Source organism: Parus major, chromosome 20, assembly GCF_001522545.3.
Source record: "Parus major isolate Abel chromosome 20, Parus_major1.1, whole genome shotgun sequence".
Taxonomy (NCBI): Eukaryota; Metazoa; Chordata; class Aves; order Passeriformes; family Paridae; genus Parus; species Parus major.
This window is the reverse complement of record NC_031788.1, coordinates 6,044,698-6,065,316: the sequence shown is the minus strand read 5'-3', so window position 1 is coordinate 6,065,316 and position 20,619 is coordinate 6,044,698. Positions and strand designations below refer to the sequence as shown.

General features: G+C 52.8%; 1 protein-coding gene across 1 annotated transcript in view; it reads right to left on the bottom strand.

Annotated features, from left to right (window-relative positions):
• The window catches only part of JPH2 (junctophilin 2), a 30,653-nt gene extending 10,333 nt beyond the window's left edge, over positions 1-20,320 (bottom strand). The window contains exons 1-2 of the mRNA XM_015647827.2: positions 19,617-20,320; positions 11,849-12,632 (exon numbers count right to left, since the gene is read on the bottom strand). Coding sequence (XP_015503313.1) covers positions 11,849-12,632; positions 19,617-19,995 — 1,163 coding nt within the window. The 5' untranslated portion in view covers positions 19,996-20,320. The remainder of the gene's footprint in view (positions 1-11,848; positions 12,633-19,616) is intronic.
• Positions 20,321-20,619: the final 299 nt, after the last annotated feature.

Here is a 20,619-nt window from a genome sequence, read left to right as displayed (position 1 = left end):
ACACTCAGCTCTCTCCCAGCACCTTGTGTTGCACCTGGGGACAACACAAGAAAACAGCCTGGGGATGTTGGAGGCTGAGGTAGCTCCCAGTTGTACTTTTCTTCTGCTGGAGTTTTGCTTTCCTCCAGAGAAGCTGCTGGATGCTATTTGATTGCAATTCCTGCAGAGGGAGAAATGGCAAGACCAAGAAGATCCAGCCTGGGTGGCAGAGGCTGCACTGAGGATGCTGTGGGTGGTGGGGAGCTGAGCCATCACTGTGAGACACCACGGCCCCAGGGGCAGCAGGGCTCTACAATGAGGGGTGTGAGGGCAGGGAGAGTCTGGGGCAGCTCCTGGGCTGCACACACAGAGCAGTGACAAGAAGCTGAGCAGCACAACTTTGGCATCCTGCACTGCCCCACGGCAGCTCTCACCCTGTGAGACACAGCTGGCCTCTGCTCCTGACCCCCTGCTTGCAAAGTCTTCCAGAGGTGTTTGATCTGGAGGGAATGTGGTCAACACTGCTGCACTTTCAAATCTGGCTCCTCTAGCAGACCCCACAGCAGCCCTGTCAGCATCCCAGGAGAGCACTGCTGTCCCAGCCAGCAGCCTGGGCCCAGCAGGGATGCTGATACCCTGTGCTGGGTCCCTCCATTGCTGAGATCATTTATTTGGCAGCAGCCAGGTGATGAATGTTTGGCTTTCAGAGACATGGCACGATGTCTTAAGTTCATCTTCCCTGGTCGAGCTGCACATCCCCAGAACACCAAGGGATGCAGTGCTACTCACAGCCCTCCAAAAAAACCCACTCTGAGGGTTTAGTAGCACTGTGACAAAGCCCAGCCTAGAGGAAAGGATCCAGCCATAACAATAACATATAACTGGCCTCAAGTATCCCTGAATTTATTATTTATCCAACGTGGCTGGCAGAGCCTGGGAGCTCAGCACAGAGGAAAACTTGGCCCTGGCACAAAGCAGGAGACAAAAGCCAGCCTCCCTAGGAGAGCCCAATGCATGCAGCACAACAGCCTGTCCCATCCCATGGCCTGGGGTCTGCCAGGAGCAGGAGCTAAGGAAAGAAAAATCCCAGGGAGGTTTGAGGGTGCCAGGAAGGTGATTTTCAAAGCTCAGAAGTGAAACGTGCAAGAGGAACAATTTCTTTGGAGGTTAAGATCTTCTCAAAAAGCAGAATGAGCTTTATCATTCTGTTCTAAGAATCTCTTTATCAGCTTTGATAAATTTGATGCTATTCAGGCACACTTTAATCAGGGCCACACTTTTCTTTTTACTGCTGTTGTGTTGTCAGCTCCCAGTAACTCTGCAGTAAACAGCCCCTGCAAAAACCAGCAGAGGATAAAGTCTGGAGATAGAGGAGCTCAGTGGGAAACTAAAACAGACCCAGGAGCTTTAGAGCAGCCAGCAGCAGAATCCTAAAGACCTTTTTCAAGGCAGCACTAGACAATGAGCCAGGAACACTAAACACATCCAGTTGGAGGAAATAAACACAAAGAGGGACCTTTTCAAAGCCACACCGGTGCTCCCTGTCCCAAAGCACTGCCAGGATGAGCGTTTCCCAATTGCACCCTCAGCCATCTCCCTGGGCAGTGCTCTTAAAAATAACTCCAGTGAATTCTTTGCAAGGAGGAGCAGCAGCTTGGAGCCAAGCTGAGGGGAAGCATGTGGGCAATGTCTGCACCCCCTGTCCCAGCCCTGCTGCCACTGCCTCCCCTCTGGATCACAGCACCTGCCGGCCTTCACACCCCAGCACCACGGGAGGGTTAAATGCATCTGCTGCTTTATTTGCTCCTCTGGCATGGCTCTAATGCTCTAATCATTTTTGTACTAGTGCAGCACAGAGCACCACTCCTGTCCTTCCTGGCCATGTCCCAGAAACACTGCCTGAATCATTCCTCCAACTGCTGCTAAGATCCCCACGGACACACGAGCCGCAGCTGAGCACCGCGCTAACAGGTGAGGCCCAAACCCAGCCAGCACGCCCGGCTCTTTGGACACTTTATGTGGTTTTGCACATCCACATTGGATTAGACTGCAAATGAAATTGGAATTAGCAGGGAATACTGCAAATACCAGACAGGGCTGGGGTGCCTGAAGATGCAGCATGACCTTGCAGCTAGAAATAGGGGAAGAGTTCAGCTCTCTGCCCTCACATTTGCTTACAGGGGCAATGTCAGACTTGTCCAGCACTGACCTTCTTTCTCCAGGGTCTCCCTTCTGTAGATTCAGCAAACCTTGAGCAAGGACCAACTGAACACCCCTCCAACCCAACCCATTCTATGATTCTGTGATTTGTGGCATTCTTGATTATTAGGATCTGTCTAGAAGACCATTAAGCAAAAGTAATTAATGAGTCAGTTCTAGGAAGAGAGTCTTCTGCAGAACTCCCCTCTCCTGGAAACTGGCTCTTCCACTCCCAGCCAAATCCCTGCTCCAGCATCCAACAGGAATCATTTTGTCCTGAAAAAAATTAAAATAATTATTTATCTTGGCAGGAATGTTTGCAGCACTCAGAAGGGATCAAGGGAAAGCTGAAGGAGTGTTTTTGTTTATGGCAACATGGTCCTTTCTGTGAGTGGTCTGTTCTGTGCTCACATTGTGAAGGGCAAGGGGACACACACCTGACCAGCACACACCTGGGCTGGGGCAGGGGCTGGATGACATTTAAAGGTACCTTCCAGAATTCTATGATTCTACATCCTGACTAGGACAGAACTTTCTGGCTTCTCCATTTGACACAACATCTTCATACCTGTGCCACCTTCTCTAGATGGAGCATCCCTTTCTTCCTGCTGTCCCAATCCATCTCCTTTGTGTCTCTGCCTCCACACACAGATGGATACCAGCAAAACTCTGCTACCCTCATTTGCCTGTAATCAGCCCACAGGACTGAATATCCCTCTTCAGTCCACCTCTCATGCCACTTTCCCTGCCCTCAGTCAAACCCATCCATCCCATCCCATGGGTGTCCTGCCCTGACAAACAGCTGTACCATTCATGTTCCTTTTGCTCTTTTTGCTCCATCACTCACAGGCATACACCACTCCACTTCCACTCTGACAGCCCTGGGGTGCATGAGCCTTTGCTGCTTTATAATATGGGCTCTGCACCTACAGTGTGTGATCTAAATTGTGAAATAAGCATAAATGAACACAATTTTCATCCTAAAGGAAACACCTCCATGCTACTGAAGCAGAAAGCCAAAAAGAGAAACCATCCTGACCTTGCAGAGCAGTTCATGAAATGCCCCAGGCTTTTCCCTCTCAGTACCAGCACTTACACAGAAGTGGTAGCACTTTGTACATGCCTAGGCTACTTGGCTGGATAAATCAGACCTTTTCTCCCTTCTTCCACAGAAAGGACATGACCAGGCCATTCAGCCCAGAGAAAAGCATCCTTTTCTGTGCAGTGCTTTAGGAGCACAGGCCTGGCAGAAATCCCTGCCACCTAACAAGCTCAGCCTTTATGATTACTTGGTGAATTTTTAAAATACCGAAATGTTATCCTTAGCTCTAAATAGCTCTGAGCCACTTGCATCTTTCACTGAGGGATACTTCCCCTTGGAACAGTTAAAGTGATATTAATCTTTCAGCAGACAGATCTGCAGCTGTCTTCAATAAGATGACAACCTGCTCAGCCCAGCCCCACATACAGGAGGATCTGCTCCATCAGTCTCTGCCAGCCCGAGTGCCCCAGGAGCCGAGTGGGGCTGGGTGGCCAGCAGGAGCCCATGGGCTGTGAGGAGCCTGTGGGGCTGGCACAGCCCACAGCTGCTCTCTGTTTCCCCCACAGCCCCAGGATGCAGCTGGCAGCTGTCCAGAGCCAGCTCCAAAAGGAGGGGAGCAAGCCAGAGCTGGCCCTCAAAGGGCTGCTGGCACCAGGATGACACCACGGCCCAGGGACTCTGCACCACGAGCAGGACAGGCAGCTCCTGGTCCTGCTGGAGCCTGTCCTGCCAGCACAGCCAGGCTGGGAGCAGCTTGTCAGAGCATCCACAGAGATATTTTTGGGCAAAGGGGGATTTGCAGCTGCCAGCTGGACTGTCTCCTTCTTCCCCTGGTTTTCAGGGCCACCCTGCTGCTCTGGGTGCAGATTGAGTGGAGCCCCAAGGAGCAGGAGCAGGTCCCTCTGAGCAGCACAGCCTTGGGGCTATGCCCAAATGCCAGTGATTTATTCCAGCTTCCAGGACAGCATTACCAAAGGGGCTCAGCAAATGCCCTGAGGACCCTGATTTAATTAGGTACCACTGCAAGATGAAAGCAGCTGGGTTATCCCACTGACTAGTGCATCAAAACATCTTTACAGCACCTATGCAATTAGAGTCCTTCAGCCTTTCCATCCCCCCTGTGCTCCTGCCTCCCTGCCTGTACCTGCACTGAGGGAGCAGGGGCTGCTCCCTGGCCTGCCCTTGGAATTCCCACATCCAAGAAAGACCAGGGATACAGCAGACATTTGTTTTGAGGGAGCCCACCTAACCCAGGAGCTCCTGCCTGGCCCCAGGCTCTGCCAAAGAGACAACATCTATAACAGTGTGTTTTACCAGACTTCTGCATCCACCAGTATTAAAATGGGTCAGAAAGTCTATGTTTTCACTCTAAGATTGCTGTTTTTTTCAACCAACAGTTTTAGCAACTTCTAAATCAAATATTTTTCAGATTTCAGCAATCCAAACCAAAAGAGTGAGGAAATGCTGTATCTGTTTTGTGGAGTTTTATCCCCAGTCAAAAAAAAGAAAAGCAGATTTTTTTTTTTAGGAAATGAAGGCGTATTTCTTAAAATACTGCATTTGCCCAAAACCCCAGTTACTCATCAAGATTTAAAGTAGGAGCTTTTTTCTCACAATGCTGTGGGTCTCTTGAGTTGATGCTCACAGATCTGAGGTGAAGGAAAAAGCAGAGAGGGAGCTGGGAGGGCACCCAGCCCACATCCCACACTTCAGTACCTGCAGTTCCCAAGGCTGCTGAGAGCACCCAGGCAGGTGTGACACCACGTCCCTGCCAGCCCTCACTGGAGAATCACAAGGCTTTGCAGGAGCAAAGTAAAAGAACTTGGACTGAGAAAGCCAAAGGACTCTGGCTCAGCACCAGGATAAGCTGAAACAAATGCTCCTCCTCCAAGAGAAGGGAGAGTTTCTGCCTCCCTGGCTTTCTATTTAAATTGGACATTTTACTTAACTTTATTTGTTTTTTGAGATAAGGCTATTTCACATTCCACTGAAATGATGATAACCTCCGAGCAAAGCATGATTGAATTCAATGATTTCAAAGCCCAGCTCCCTGCCAGCTGTTTCCAAGTGTTTGGATGGGAGTCAGAGCCCTCTTGTTCCACGCAGCAGCCGATCAATTCAATGAGATGCTATCATTTTCCACAGTCATATTTGTAGATTAAAGTCACACTTCATTTTTCCCTTTCTGTGTTTGTAAGCTGTTGAGATAAGGATTTCCCACAAGGTCAGAATGAACAGCCCATTAATTCCACTTTCCCTACCTGTCTGGCTATCTGAATTGTACCCATCCCTAGGGCTGACATCCCATCTCTGCTGCTCTTGAGGGGATCCCTGCAAGACAGAGCCTCTCTTGCCTCAACCCTGATAACCCAGGAAGCCCTGGAGAAAGCTGTGTGCTGTCCAGCAGATGCCTTCTCCTTGGAGCTACTGAAAATGCATGTTCCCTCTTACCCTAATAAGGCATGAAAAGTGCCTGAGGAAATTCATGTGAGGTGGGTGGAAAACAGATAAAGCCGTGCACCCTGCTCTGGAGTCAGAGCACATCCCGCGTAAGGAGCACGTGGGCCAAAAATGTGTCAGTGCTGGAACTGCAGCCAGCCTGGATGAGGCTGTTCTGGGAGAGGGCTGGAAGAAGGGGGTGAAGGCATGACACCATCACTCACCCAGGAACACTGAATCCCTCCAGCCCACAGCACCTCACACACGGGGGACACACTGTGGGTGTCTCAGCTGGGGTGGGTGTGTGACCCTGGCTCTGGACCCCAGCACTGGGGCTCGCTGTCCCCTTGAGCACACCACATGTACAGCAAAGAGCTCACCCAAACCCTACAGCTCTCTCCCTGCATGGCTCCAGAGGATGGGTGGAATGAGGATTAGGCAGAGGTTTGAAAACAGCAATATTTCTGCAGAGCTGGAGATTGCTGTGCCACACAGAAAGTGGGAGAGTCCCAGCCCTGGGCTTCAGCTGCTGCAGAAATAGATGCCAGCAACTGGGTTTCTATTAACCAAGGGTGATGAAATAGGATTATCCTCTTTATAAACACTGAGGTCTGTGAGAAACATCTTTACTGGGACAGCAGGACTGGGGAGCATCCCCTCAATGCTGTGTCCTGAACCCAGCTATAGCAGGGAGCCACGTGGCTGCCCTTGTTTCTCCCTGTCCATGTGCATACTCACTCTCTGAACCCTGTCCATGGGAGCACCAAGGTGCAGATTCCCATTATAGGGGCTGTGAGGCAGACAGAATTCCTGGAGCAGCCAGAATACCCAGCCATGAAGGAGCTGTGCTTCAGCTCAGGCCACTCCACTGCCTCCAGGTGTGGTTGTACCTTGAGTGACCCTCCCACTGCACCCCATGAGGAGGTGATGGGTAGTCCTTGGCCCCCCTGCACCTCCATGCACTTGTCATTTAAGCCCCATGAGAGCTCAGGCTGTGACATCTGTGATCTTTGGTGTCTGATCAATGACAGCTGCAGAAATGCTGCTCCCAACTCTTGTGTCCCTCCCTGGCAAATAGGAGCCAATAACCCACCCAGGGCTGGGAAAAACTCTGCCCATCTCCTGCTTGCTGCTGCCTCCTAATTACATCCATCTCACTTGGAGGTGTGGAGTCCTGGAGCAGAGAGATTGTGAGGCTGGGAGAGCACAGGAGGATCAGTTGCTCCCTCCTGTCCTGAGCCATGGCTGCTGCCCACTCTTGTAGGCTGGCCATGAGCATCCTGCCCTCCTCTGGCTCTAGACCTAAAGGTCTGGGAATCTGTTGAACTCCTGAGGTATCTAATGCCTGGCTAAAATCACATTTTTAAAGAATCCTTTTGCGTTTTTAGAGCAAACCCCACGTCTGATTCAACAGACCTAAAATCCCAAGTCTGAAATGTGGCCTCAGGGGAAGCTGAGCTGTGCTGTCAGCCCCAAGAGCACCAAGGCCATCGTGGCCACCAGCCCAGCGCTGCACTGGACACAAACCACACCTCACCAAAGAGGTGCCTCAGGAAGTTCTCCCTTTGGTTGTCCACTTTGCCCACCAGCAGCTTGAACCCCCAAGAGCCAAGTGGGGACAAGAGCTGTGCCAAATAAAGCACCTTCCGAGTGGGAGCGCGCAGCCGAGCCCCAGCAGCGTGGGCTGCCCTAGCCCCAGCTCTCAGCTGTCACACTCAGGCCACGCTGATAAAGCCCTGCTCTGCCTGCCCTTATTTAGTCAGGAGCCTCTGCTGACTCCAGCGATTTTGGGACGTCATTTGCACCACACAGCCGCGTTCCCCAAGGAGACGCTCGCTGCTGCCCGGCCACGCAGCCTGGAAATGCTGAGCGCAGGGAGACAGCGGCGACGCTGCTGGGAATGCAGCCAGGCACAAGGGGCTTGGAAAGTGATACAGGAGCTGTCTTGTTTTTTGAAGGGAGAGCTAAGATGTGCCCCAAAGTCATGGGTACGGATAGAAAACCAACTTAGGCTTCAAAACCAGGCAACAGCTCACACTGTGAGCGATGCCCATGTGTTGGTGGCAGGGAAGACACATCAATGGTACTGGAACTCTGTTGTGCTTCCACAGAGCCCAGGCTTACCCTAATGAGCAAGCCCCACTGAATCAGGAATTGATGCCACACACTTCAGAACACAGTCTAGAAATTCCTGCAGATATCTATTGATAGTAGATTAAAACAAAAATTAATCCAAAATGTATTCAAACGTAGTTGTACTCTCCAGGTATAAACCACACACAGGCTACAGGGCCAGCACATGAGGACAAACTGGTGAAGCACAGCAGCCATTATAGCCTCCTATATCTTGCTTCCCTATTGATCCTGTGACATCCAGCAGATGTATCTGAGCAGTTCCTGCCAGGACATGCACCCTTCAAAGTATCTCAGAGCTTGGCCAGGCCCGTGCCTTGCAGGACACATGGCCAAGTCCCTCCATTGAGTTTGGTCCAAGTCACTGGGAAGCACAACCATGTGCAGAACAGGCCATGTCAGATACTGCTGCAGTGGGACAGACATGGGATAAATGAGTATTTACACTCATTTTGTCCTTAGAAAGCAACAGAGAGAAGGAAAACCCCTGTAAAAACCTGCCCAGCTACTGAGCACACAAGCTTCAAAAAATCAAAGGTTCCCCCTGCAGACAGTCCTGCCCTTCCTATTTTATTTTATTTTATTTTATTTTATTTTATTTCATTTCATTTCATTTCATTTCATTTCATTTCACTTCATATCTGTTCTGAAGAGATGAAAGCTGACCATTTTCATGCTTCTTCTCCCTGTATTCTGTAGAACCCTCCTTCCCATTTGACAGGCAAACACATGCTGCTCCCCAGGCCCAAGAACATCAAGTACCCAGGCTAGAAAGCACTGTATTCTGTACCAGCCCATGTGCCCAGAAAGCTGCAGGGCAGCTGTTTCACAACTTAGCACGGCTTTGAACCAGCTCACTCATGGCCTGGTGGCAGTTGTCCCCTCCTCACAGCCTTCCAGCCAGTTTGTCTACTTCAGCTCCTAGGAGGTGAAGCCCCAGCTGCGATCCCAGGCTCTCCCAGTGCTTCCCATCCACCCCAAATTGTTTTCAAAGGAGTCCCCAGTCAGGCTGGAGGGTGGGAAGGGGAGGTTGGAGGGACACAGCAGGTGCCTTCACCTGGCACTGCAGGAACAGCCGTGTCCTGGAGCACCAGCAGAACAGGGCAGGGCTAATGAGCAGCACATGGTGTGTGTTAAGGGTGCCTCCCTGGGCAGGATTAAAGCCATGTAATGCCACAGAGGCTGCATTCCAGGATGACTTTTCTCCCGAGTGAGAGCAGCCTGGGTGAGGATTCACACTCCAGCTTCCATCAACTCCATCCCTCTAGGAGGATGTGCCCAGGGTTTTTACCCAACATCTGAGCAGCACCAGTGAGCTTTGCATGGGGTGAAGCCTGGATGGGCAGCTCAGGACAGCATGATTTTCACTGAAATAAGGAAAAATGACGACACTGAGATTGACATGACACTGACACTGAGATGATGTCCTCAGCTTCTTGCACAACTGGGAAAGCAGCTGGATTTCCAACCCAGGAGGATTCAGGAGGAAGCTGAGGTGGCCAGGGCAGCGCTGCTGGGGCAGCAGAGGCAGTAGGACAGGCGGTAACCGGCTCTGCCCACAGCCCTGGCCAGAACACCCAAAGTGAAACAGCAGGTGGGACAGGAGCTGTGGAGCAGCCTGGTGCCTCAGACACCCTCGGAGCAGAGCATGGCACAGGGGAGGTTTGGTGACTGCACTGCCCATTGTCCCTGGCTGTCTCTGCTCTCCTGTCCAAATCTCACAGACAGGGCACCCCTGAGTGCTGCTGACAGCCCTGGGCCCTGCACCCCAGAGCTCAGCATGTGCCTGGCATTCCTGCACTGCAACTGGCCAAGGCAGCTTCCAGTGCTTGGGCTTGTTTTCCTCGGAATTTCTATCCCTTAAGAGCCTTTTATGGTGCAAAAGGGAGAAATCTGGTCTTCTCCTGGCATTTCACCCCCAAACAGCAGGAGGCTGGATATTATGGCAGTTTAGCTCTGCAAGGAGCTCCCCCGAGTGCCACAAGCAAATGAAACTCAAACATCCACGTACAACAGCACAGGTATGCAGAGGCAGCTGGAAATTTGCACAGCCCACCTGCTGTGTCCTGATAATTAGTGCACAGTAATAATCTTACATACAGAAATGTCACAGCTCCCCCCAGGAAAGGATGGGTGTAGCCTCAAAGGCATTTTTTTTTTGGGTAAGGGACACACTGGCATCGGAGGAGAAAGGTAAATGCTCCACCTCACAGTTATGAGCTCAGGCAGTGCTAATGACAGTGCAGCCCTTCTGTAAACAGTACTAATCCATTTTCACAATCTGTCTGCAATTACTCTGCCCTGGGTGTGGAAACTGAGGCAAGGTTCAAGGCCAAAACAAAAGTTGGTGGCAGAGCTGGGGTTTCAACTAAGGACCTTCTCTAGTAAAAAAATATATAGATTTACTCTCTATCCCCAGTCTGAGGTGAAAGGAGGAGGGAGGAGAGCACTAGTTGGATTTACAAAAGGCATGAGGTAGAGAGAGCAGCTCTGCCCTGAGCAAGATACACCAGGAATAAACACTGATGGAAACGCTGGGTTATAGTTTGAAGGACAGGCAGCCTGGATTCCCCTCTCCCAACGGGTCCAGCTCAGCTGGAAGCTGCAGGAACAGGGCTGGGGTTCCACACTGCCAGCGAGCACAATCCCTTCTCTGCCCAGCAGCCACACCACTGCAGGATCTGCTGGCTGAAGACTCCCTGGAGGAAACCAGCTTCCACGTCTTATTTCCTCCAGCTCCAAGGCTTCCTTAATAGGAAATTATTCCCCAGCTGCACTGGGGAGGGATGCAGTCCCCCACCAGGGCAGCGGGCACATTCCAGCCCCTGACTGAAAACACGGCAGAGCCGCTTTTGATCCAAAGTGTAAATAGTGTATAATAAAAAGAGGTTTGTGTAAACCAGCCAAACTCTTTGGGAGCAGTGTTTGCAGCTCCAGCCTCCTTATTCACGCCGTGGCCACACGCTTTCCCTGGGCACTGCAAAGCTGGTGTCGGGCTGAGCCTGCTCTGCCAGAAGGATCCAGGGCCCCAGCCTGTTATTTTTATCCTAGCTGGCCCTGAATGGAACTTCACTTGCAATCCTGCTGGGTTTTCTCCCCCAGTCCCTGAGGGAACTGGGTTTTGTTAAAAAAAATCAACCGTACTCCTCACAAAAGTTGGAAGAAATGGCCGCCAGGAGAGTGAAATGGGAGTTTCTCCAAGGAGTGGAATGGGGTTTGGGAATAGGTGTCCTCCTTGCTTATTTCCCTCCTCTGGTTGATAATGAAGTAAGTGATAATTAAACAGGAATTAAAAGGAGTGAGACAGGACAGCCATGGAGTCACAGCCACTGCCCAGCAGCTGAGCAAAGCCTGTGCAGGGTGAGGTTTTCTTGGTGAGGTCAGGTGAAACCTCAAGGTCTGTTACAACCCCTTTTCCCTAAGGAAGAGGAGAGGAGTGAAGGCTCCAGCCTTGTCTCCCAGATCTCTGTTCTCTGCCAGGCTGGCTCTGAGACCGGCAGGAATGCTGCAGGAGAAGCATGCTGCCAACACAGCTTGGACACAGGCAGGGATGTGAGCTGGAGGAGGAGAATTTCCCCTGCCTTTTCCAGGCAGACCCTGAAGCCACTCATTTCCTCTCTCCTCCATCCCAGGAGGGACACTGGAGCAATTACACTCAGCTGCTAAAATTGACAACTCCAATGCATCCCACAAACTATCCTCAGAGGAAGCCCCCACACTGAGGGCTCCAGGGCCAAATTGTGTTCTGCTGCAGCCCCAGTTTGTCTGGGACACGCCTGGCTGCTCGTGAGCCTGTTGGATTTATCACCATCAAACCCTCTGTTCCTCATGCTGCCCCATCGATGCCCAGCAGCTCTGACAGCCTGGCACAGCATCAGGATGCTCCCCATCCTGCTGAGTGCCAGGGCTGGTAACAATTCCTGCTGTCCAGCACCTCCCCTCTGGGCCAGGGCTGCAGGGGGATGGGAGAGGGGATGATGAAAAGGACAGCTCCCGAACACATGGGATGGGGACCATCCCCACGGAAACCCGCGTGCTGGAGCTCCAAGCACCCACCTGGATGCCGCGATCTCTGACTTCTGCCGGGCGATGGCCGCGGCCCTCTGAGCCCCCTCCACGCTCCTGTCCACCTTCTGCCGGATCTTGGCGCTCTTGAGGGGTATCACCCGCTTCTTCATGCCCTTGACCAGGACATTGTGGCGGTACTTGCCCTCCTCTTTCTTGCCGTCAGGCAACGTGGTGCAGCCGTAGCCGTGCCGCAGGTTGTCCAGCCATTCCCCCTCGTACTTGAGCCCGCTGGAGCGCTCGCTGACGCCGAAGCCGGCGCGTTTGTCGTTCTTCCACTCGCCCATGTAGGTCTCCGTGGTGGTGGCGTCGATGTCGGACTCGAAGGGGGTGTATTCCTCGCCCTCGGCGCCCTCGCCCAGGCTGACGGTGGAGGTGGCATCGCTGGCAGCCGAGCTGATCCCGCTCTCGCTCTTGAGGAAGCTGACGCGGCTCTTCTGGCTGGCCAGGGATGACTTGGACTCGGACTTCTTCAGCTTCCCCAGCAAGGATCCCCTGCGGAAGAGCCCCCCTTTCTTGGGCTTGCCGGCCTCCGCGTCCGCGTAGAGGCTGAGGGCGAAGCCGCCGCGGGTGATGGTGGGCGAGAGCGGCAGGCTGTCGGGGCTGGCGGCGGGCGAGTCCTGCTGCGGCAGGGTACCATTGCTGTGCTCGCTGCGCAGGGAGGACAGCGATGTGCGCAGAGGGGAGCGCACCACCGAGGCCATGCCGTAGGGAACGCTCTGCCGCACGCCGTAGCCGTGCCGCATGCCGTTGGTGAACTGGCCCTGGTAGGTGCCTGGGGGAGACAAGACGGGCAGCGTGAAAAAAGCGCCTTGGCCCTGGGAGAGCGAAGGGAGGTGAGCCGTGGGGTCGCACCCATGCTAAGTCACCCGCGTGCAAAAGCATCGGCGCCTAGGGGAGCGGAGAACACCAGCCCCAGAGCCCCTGGTGCCTCTTGCAAAGGGACCGAGGCACCAGGGGACGCTTTGGAAACCCAAAGCCTCTTACTGTACAGGATCTGGATTTTCATCCGGAGAAGGGAGCGGGAGGCAGCCCCCAGGGGTGGAGTGGTGGCAGTGGGCATGTGAGCTGCGGTGGCACATCTCTCCTTGGCTTGGCCAGGGCCAGCTCTAGACCCCTGAGTCAGGATCCCACATGTCCACTGACTGCCCTGAAGCCACATCTCCTTGGCATTGACATATGGCTTCTCTGAGTTCCCAAGGTGCCACACTGCACAGAGCAGGAGATGGGCAAAAAAGGGAGGAGAGAAGCAGCTCTTTGTGGGGTTCCTTCAGCTCTGCCCCAGAAAACACCACCCCACCACACTCCTCCAGACCCAGCTCAAGAGGGCAGATGGTGCCATATGATGGGAGACAGAGAACCGTGGCCAGGGCTGCACCTTGGGTACAGGACCCTGCTAAGAACCAGCAGTGACACCTTGAAGGCTGGGACACTGCTCCTCTCCAGACGCCCTGATCCCAAAGGTGAGCACATTTGCAGGCTCCAGCAGAGTGGAGACCCCCACTCTGACTTTTCTCACCAGGATGTAAAGAGACTTAAATTAGCTGCATGAGAGGCCCCACAAGAAGAGCTCTTGGGAAGTGCAGGGTGGGGCAGCAGGCAGCCTTCACCCACAGCACCCACCACACCAGCACAGGGAAGATCAGAGCATCCCTGAGCCCTGTGGATTGGGATGGGATGAGCCTGGGATGAGCCATCTTCCCAGCCTGGCTCTCATCAGTCTATAGATGTGGTTGCCTCAGAAACCAGCAAACCACCCAAAACAAAAGCAGCACTCCGCTCCACTCCTGGCATTACAGGAGCTGGAATGGGCACCCCAGCCCAGCACCCTGTGGAACAGAGGCTGCCAGCAGCTCCCTCAGCCTGGGGCACAGGCAGAGGAACACAAACACCTTTGGAAAGGCCACTCTGTTCTCCCAGGTGCTGCTTCATGTGAGCGAAGGGTCAGCCATGCTGGGGGGTTTTCACAGACATCTATCCCAAACCTGGTTTGCAAAAAGCAGTGACCTACCAGGAGACACATGATTTTGGGGAGAGCAGGCACTCCCACGGTCCTGGGGAGGCTCAGCCAGGGCTGGGCTGAGATGGAAGGGGGTGACCCATCTTCAAGGCATTAATCTCCCCCCTCAGACACTATTACTGAGCCCAGGGATGACCCTGCTCCCCAAGGAGCAAATCCAGTTCCTTCTTTGGCGATCGTGGGAGTGCATATTTTACAGTCTCCCAGGCCATTTCTGCAGCATAATCTCTCCTCCCAAGCTTCAGGTTTCGTTGAAATCCTCTTTGGACCTGGCTGTGGAGTGTTAACTTACAGTGCTGAGGGCCAGGAAAGACAAGAAGTGCCCGAGTGGCAGCAGCTGCTCCCTGGGTGAGCTGCCCCCAGCCAGCCCCTGCCCACCCTGTGACACAGGGGATTATGTATGGGGTCCCTGTAAACACTTGGTCTCCCCTACAAAAACGGGCTTCAGGTAGTACACGGCATCTGCAAACTGCAGCCAGCCACAGGGAGCCATCTGCCAGAGCAAGGGGACATTTTCCATTTTCTTGGATGAGTTTGAAGCTCTTCTAGGGAAAAAAAAGGGAAAATAAGCATGGGTTTGGGCACGAGTCAGGAGTCAAGGACCATCACTGGAGATCCCAGGCATCTGGGCATGTTCCTCACCATGCTCCCAAATCGCTCTCCATAAAATGGTGATGAGACTTCCTTCCAAAGTGAAGTTATAGAGACCCCCCAGTGCCCCCATGTCGCTCCCTGCTGAGGTCAGTGCTCCATCCCACCCGCCCAGCCAGCGAGCAGGGCTGACACATGATCAGGGTGACATTGGAGACCTTCTCCTGGGATGGGAACAACTTCACACGTATCAGGCTGCAGCTGGTAATGCTGCCATGTTAATTCCCTGGAAAAGGAACTCTGGAAAAGCGGGTTAAGGGGGTTCAGCCACTCCTCAGGGGTCAGGTCAGAGCAGCTGCTGCACTCCAGCAAAGCCCCAGCCCCCTCTGTCCCCCTCAACAGCACCAGAGCCAGCTGGGTGGGAAAAGCCACATGGCACAATGGGTCTCCAGGGAGCAGGGATGGAGTGCCAGCCCCTACACAGGGTTCAACACCAGCTCTGCAGGCTGCTCTCAGCTCCCTGATTTCAGCCCAAACAGCACAAACAACATCATCCCTGTGACCAGAGCTGCCAACCCTGCCTGGATGAACAGAGGGCACCGACAGTGCTGCCCATGACTGCCCAGCCAAGGCAGGCACTGCCATGTCCCTGTCATGCTGCCATTCCCTGCCCGGCTGAGGCTCCGTGCCAGGAGCCATAAAGCAGCCCTGGAGCGGAGCCAGAGGCTGCAGGGAGCGGCTGGAGGCGCTGGGGCCGTGTGTCAGGGCACGCAAGGTTTGAGCAGAGCCAAGCCCTGCCTCACTAACACAGCCCAGTGCAGCCAGGTCAACAGAAAATGGGGCTGTGCAAAATCTCTCTGCAGCAGGGCTGCACGTGCCCAAACCACCACCACTCCCCAGTGCCAACCCAGGGCAGAGCTGTCAGCCTGGCTGCCATGAGCACACACACACCTGAGGTTCTGCAAAAAATAACTAAAAAGTGATGGACCTGGAACAAATAAATCTCTGTTTAGGATAGGAAGCCCACTTCCCTGCCTTCCCAGCCCTGGTGATTCATCAGGGCAGTGGGACAGAGACACCTCATCTCATCAGGGTGTGATTAGTGGGGGACACAGCCCCAGTAATCCTTTATTGGCTGCATTTTTACTTGTCCTAATGACAAAAACCACTGGCTCCTCTGCAACCCCCAGGAATACAATTCATTCCAGCACAGCCCCAGCAAGGGGATGCTGCCTGGTTAACTTCATAGGACAGGAAGGATTGTGGATTGTCAGTTGTAGGATTGATGGGAATGACATCCCTGCAGCCTTCAGCTCCAAACACTCAAAGGGGTGGGAGCACCCTCTGCTTCACCCCAGCAGCAGGATGGGAGGGTGCATGGCTGCATCCAGTGCAAAAGTTTCAGCTCCCAGTGCTCTCCAGCACAGCAGCAAGATCCCATCACCAGCAGTGACACACTTCCCAGCCTGTCTCAAGGCTCCCATATAATTAGTGATGAATGTAAATAATACAAACAACCATGTAAATAATGCAGACAGCTCAAATCACATCCCTGCCCTACAGTCCCCTGCTGTCACCCAGATACTGCTATGACAGGCAGGTTAGAACTCAGTGTAGGGGCCAGGGGCATTTAAATGGTGCACAGCACCATGTGCAGGACAGGCCAGCAAAAACAGAGTGCTGCCTTTTGGTGCCAGCAGTAGTGTCTGATGGGTTCTGCTGGAAAAGAAAGGCACAGAAAACCACATAGAGGGGTAAAAAAATTCACTATATTCATTCATGGGTCACACTTGGCCAGGCAGGAGCTTTGCTACAGAGGCAGCAGACAAAAAGCCAGCACAATTGTGGCTTTCCCAGGCCCCTTTCCTCATTTCCCAGCCAAAATCCCATGGATGCTGCTCTTTCTGCCCCAGTCCAGGCCCCTTTCCACTGTGCTTGCCCTGCCACAGGGAGGAGTTGTGCTGCTCCATTATCATCAATATCATCCGTTTCATCTCCTCAGTAAAGCACTTCTGCATTTCTCTTCTCTTCTTCTGTGACCACTGACTGGTCTAATTGTTTTCCCATGGTTAATTGACACTACTGTTTTCCTTAGCACCCTAAAGAACAAATTGTAGCATCAAAAATAAGTTGGTTTTAGGCCACTTTGATTGCAAGTGAGGTTTTCCCCCCCCCCCCCATGTAGATACATACAAGTTATTTGTAGAGCAAAGACAGGCTTTGGGCTGGATCATGGGTATACAGCACAACTCACCATTAGCACTGAGACTTTGTTCTGCAGTAAAACTTGACTCATGGTTTTGACTCACAGTCAAATGCACAAAAGTATCCAAAAAATGAGGCCTTCCCTACAGCATGGACAAAACTCACTGGGCAAAGGCAAATAATTACATGTTTACTCATAGCTTACGTTGCAGAACAATGAGTTCCTTCATGCTATGCCTTCCACAGCCTCACTCACTGTCTGCTTCAGCCAGAGCATTCTGCCCCTCTGAAGGGCTCTGAGCTCTTCCCTGGTGACAGCAGCACACACCAGTATATCCAGCTTGGATACACAAAGAGATATGTCAGGATGTCACTGTATCTGCCCAGCCACAAACAAAGCTCTGAGCCTCTTGGCTGATTGTAATCCATGTTACAGAAGTCTCCTTAAAGCTGTCAGTCTCCCATAGCTTTCACTAAAGTAGGCTTTTGGTAGTGGGGAGACAAACAAATAATCCACATAGTGCCTGGGCTAAACTGTGCCATGACCCTGGTTCTTATTAGACACCAAAAATCTAAATGGGATTTCAAAAAGTTGCACTGCAGATTTGAGCTTTTTTTTAGCCACCAATCTTGGCCAGACACAAGATTCAAACATGGACAACTCTATAAGTATATTTTAAGTGCATTTTGAAATGTAAATTTTTATGTATGTATATATATATATATGTATATATAAAAAGTTTAAATCTATTTTAAAACATCAGAATCAGCTACATTTCCCTGAAATCTGCAAGCAGTCCAACCATGACCTAAAGTTTCTGATGACCTGGCAAGGGCTGCACATTCCCAGAGCCCTTTTCCTCGTGTGGCTGGCTTCCAAGGGGCTTGGGAATCGTGTCCCCTACTCAAGGGACAGCAGATATCCAAAGCCTTTCCACATGTTTATCTTGGCAACCCCAGATTCAAACATTAACAGGTCCCATTAGCAGTCTGGCCACATCTGGACCTTGCAGGTGGTTGCTCTGTGCAGGTGAGGAGACAAAACAGGAAAAGTTCCTGCAGGTCACCCCTGTCCTTTGGATGTGATGCTGGATGGTGACCCCTGGCTTTGACTGCAGTTTTATCCATGTTCCTGTGCCACCAGAGAAGCTCATGTGTTGAATGAACAGCTCAGATCAGCCAGGGTGTGATGACCCAACACATGGAGCAGCCACTGGGCACCCCAGCACAACCCTCGTGAGCCTTGTGGGGCTGAGCTCAGGGTTTTGGCAGGGCACATCTTCACGGATCAGGGCTGGACTGCCAGCCTTGAGTGGCACCAGGATCACACAGCTGGCACGTTCTTGGGTGAGGGTCAACACCCCGGGGAGCGCTGTGCTGACAGAAGCAGGATATTCTATATCCTTTCAGGAGAAAGCATTGGCTCATCTTTCCCTCTCTTCTGTCCCAAGCTTTCAGTCCCGTATCTAATCAAACCCCTCTGTCAAGTCTTACCACTCAAAATTCTCCCCATGAACATTAACTGCAATTCCAGTAGCCCTTCACCCTTAGAAGGATTTGCATTTTAGGAAGCAGCAAGGAAGCAACCGTGCAAATTCAAAGGAGACCTTGACATCTCCAGAATGAAATTCCCAACAGCAGCTGTTGCTGACAGTGACCTGATTGCTGCTCTCTACTCATCAGAGAACACCTTCCCTGTCACCTACTTGTCTTCTGGCCTCACATGAGGTTCTGTGCATGCAACCTGCACCCATTAAACCATTCCATAGCCGCAGGACAGAAAGGGGGAAAAATTTATGGAGCTGGAGGGATGTGTCAGTTTTTGTCTGTACAATATCCAAGGGCACAAGGAAAATGGGTCAACTTAAAGACTGTATTCTCATTCTTAAAGTTATCCACAAACCCACACAATTTATTGAGAAATATTTATTAAAAAATATAGCCCTGAAAGCCAGTCTCGATTTAGTCCATTTTGCTAATGCCTAAAAATGTGATGCTTTTCATTCTGAAGGTTTATATTATAGTTATTTTGCTTTATAAACTAACTCCAATGTCTGTCTTAGATAAATATAGATGCAATTTTGATCCATATTTTGAAGGGTATTTCTTTCAAATCACCCTCTCTATTTAGCTATCCTAAATGTGGCAGCCTGGAACATTACAGTGCTGAAAAGCTACAAAATTACTTGCACAGAAATTCTTGCGATGTTTCTAACCCCAGAATTGCCACTAATGCAGGAACACAATTAGACCAAGCATTTACAGAGCACAACAAATATCTGACTACATGGTGCAGTTGTATAGTAGCAGAGGTTGAAACCGTCCAAATAACCAAAGGGATTTATTTTGGGGAAAGGCATGTGGCTACATATTCTAAACAACTTGGATGGACTCAATCAAAACTCTTTGGCAAAGCAGATGTGCAGGCAGCCTGTCAGAGGCATGCAGGCAGTGTTTGATGCATAGGGAAAGCGTGCTGGGCTGCTGTGGGTGGTTTATATCCGACACAAGAACATTCACCTGGTGAGAGAACTCACGGCTCGCCGTGGCCATGCACCAGCTGTGACTTTCTGGGTTGGTTCAGCCAGAAGCTGCAATAACCAGCCCAGGAGTCAAACACCACACAAATCAAGTTGGTTGGTGTGAATTACCAATAGAGACACTCTATTCCTCCCTCGTGTCTGCAGTCGGTGAGCTGCACGTGCTGCGCCCAGCTGGGAAAACCGGGGCACGCACACATTGATGGGAAGGTTGCACCCCAAGCTCCCCTTCTTGACTGAAGCAGCCCAATGGCTCATTGTAGAGCACTATGCCTGTCTAGATCTCACTTGTTGGGACAGGACCAGGTCGCCCCTTCAGCAGGGACAACATGAAACCTCTGTTGTCACAGGCTGGGAGTGACACTGCTCATCCCCCTCTCATTCCCTCTGGAGCCACCCTTACCTCCATCGGCGTAGGTCTCGGTGCCGTAGCCATCCTGCAGGCCATTGTTCCATGTACCCTCGTACTTGGCTCCACTGCTCATGCTCTGCCTCGCGCCGTACCGTCCCTTAAAGCCATGGGTCCACTCGCCTCTGTAAACCCACCGTCCTTTGGTCTCGATTCCCAGGCCGTGCCTCTTGCCTTGGGACCAGTAGCCTTCGTAGGTGTTGCCGCTGGGCCACGTGTATATGCCCACCACCTCGAAGCCGTAGTTCCAGGAGCCCGAGTACTCGCCCTGGCCCTTGGGGCCGGTGCAGATGCCGTGCCCGTGGGCTTTGCCCCCCTCCCAGCCGCCGCAATAGGCGCCTCCATCATCGAAATCAAACCTGCCGCCGCTCATGGTGCCCTCCGGTGCCCCTCAGCCGGGCTGCGTTCCCAGGGGCAGCGCTCCGGGGCTCCCGCATCCCCGGAGGGAACGGGCTGGGCGCCGAGAGCGGCCGCTCCTGCCTCGCCTGGCCCGGCCGAGGGGCTGGGGCACGAGAGGAGAGAGAAATTGGACGAGAGGGAGGGGAGAAGGGCGGGCCGAGCCCCAGCCCCCCCGTAGGGGCAGCCGCTCCGCGCCGGTACCTGCCCCGCGGGCACGGGCATCGGCCGCCCGGGGAGCCGCCCCCGCGGCCGAGGGAGGGATGGGGGTCCCGATCCCGCGGCCGAGGGGTCCCGATCCCCGCGGTCGAGGGAGGGATGGGGGTCCCGGGCCGGCCGCTCTCCCCCGCCCGGCCGCCGCCGCCCGCCCCGTGCCGTCCCGCTCGCCTCCCCCGCCGGGAGAAAGGTCAGCGCTGCCCTAACAAGGCCATCGGATCCCAGGAGCTGCTCCCAAAAATAACCCCCCTGGAGCCCGGCCCCCGCCTCGGGGCCCTTTTATGAAGGAGGGGAGAGACACATCCCACCCCCCCCTCCGTCCCCCGCCCCGGGCAGGGATCCAGGCGGAGAAGAGGCTGGGAAAGTAAATGTCTGCTTAAAATAG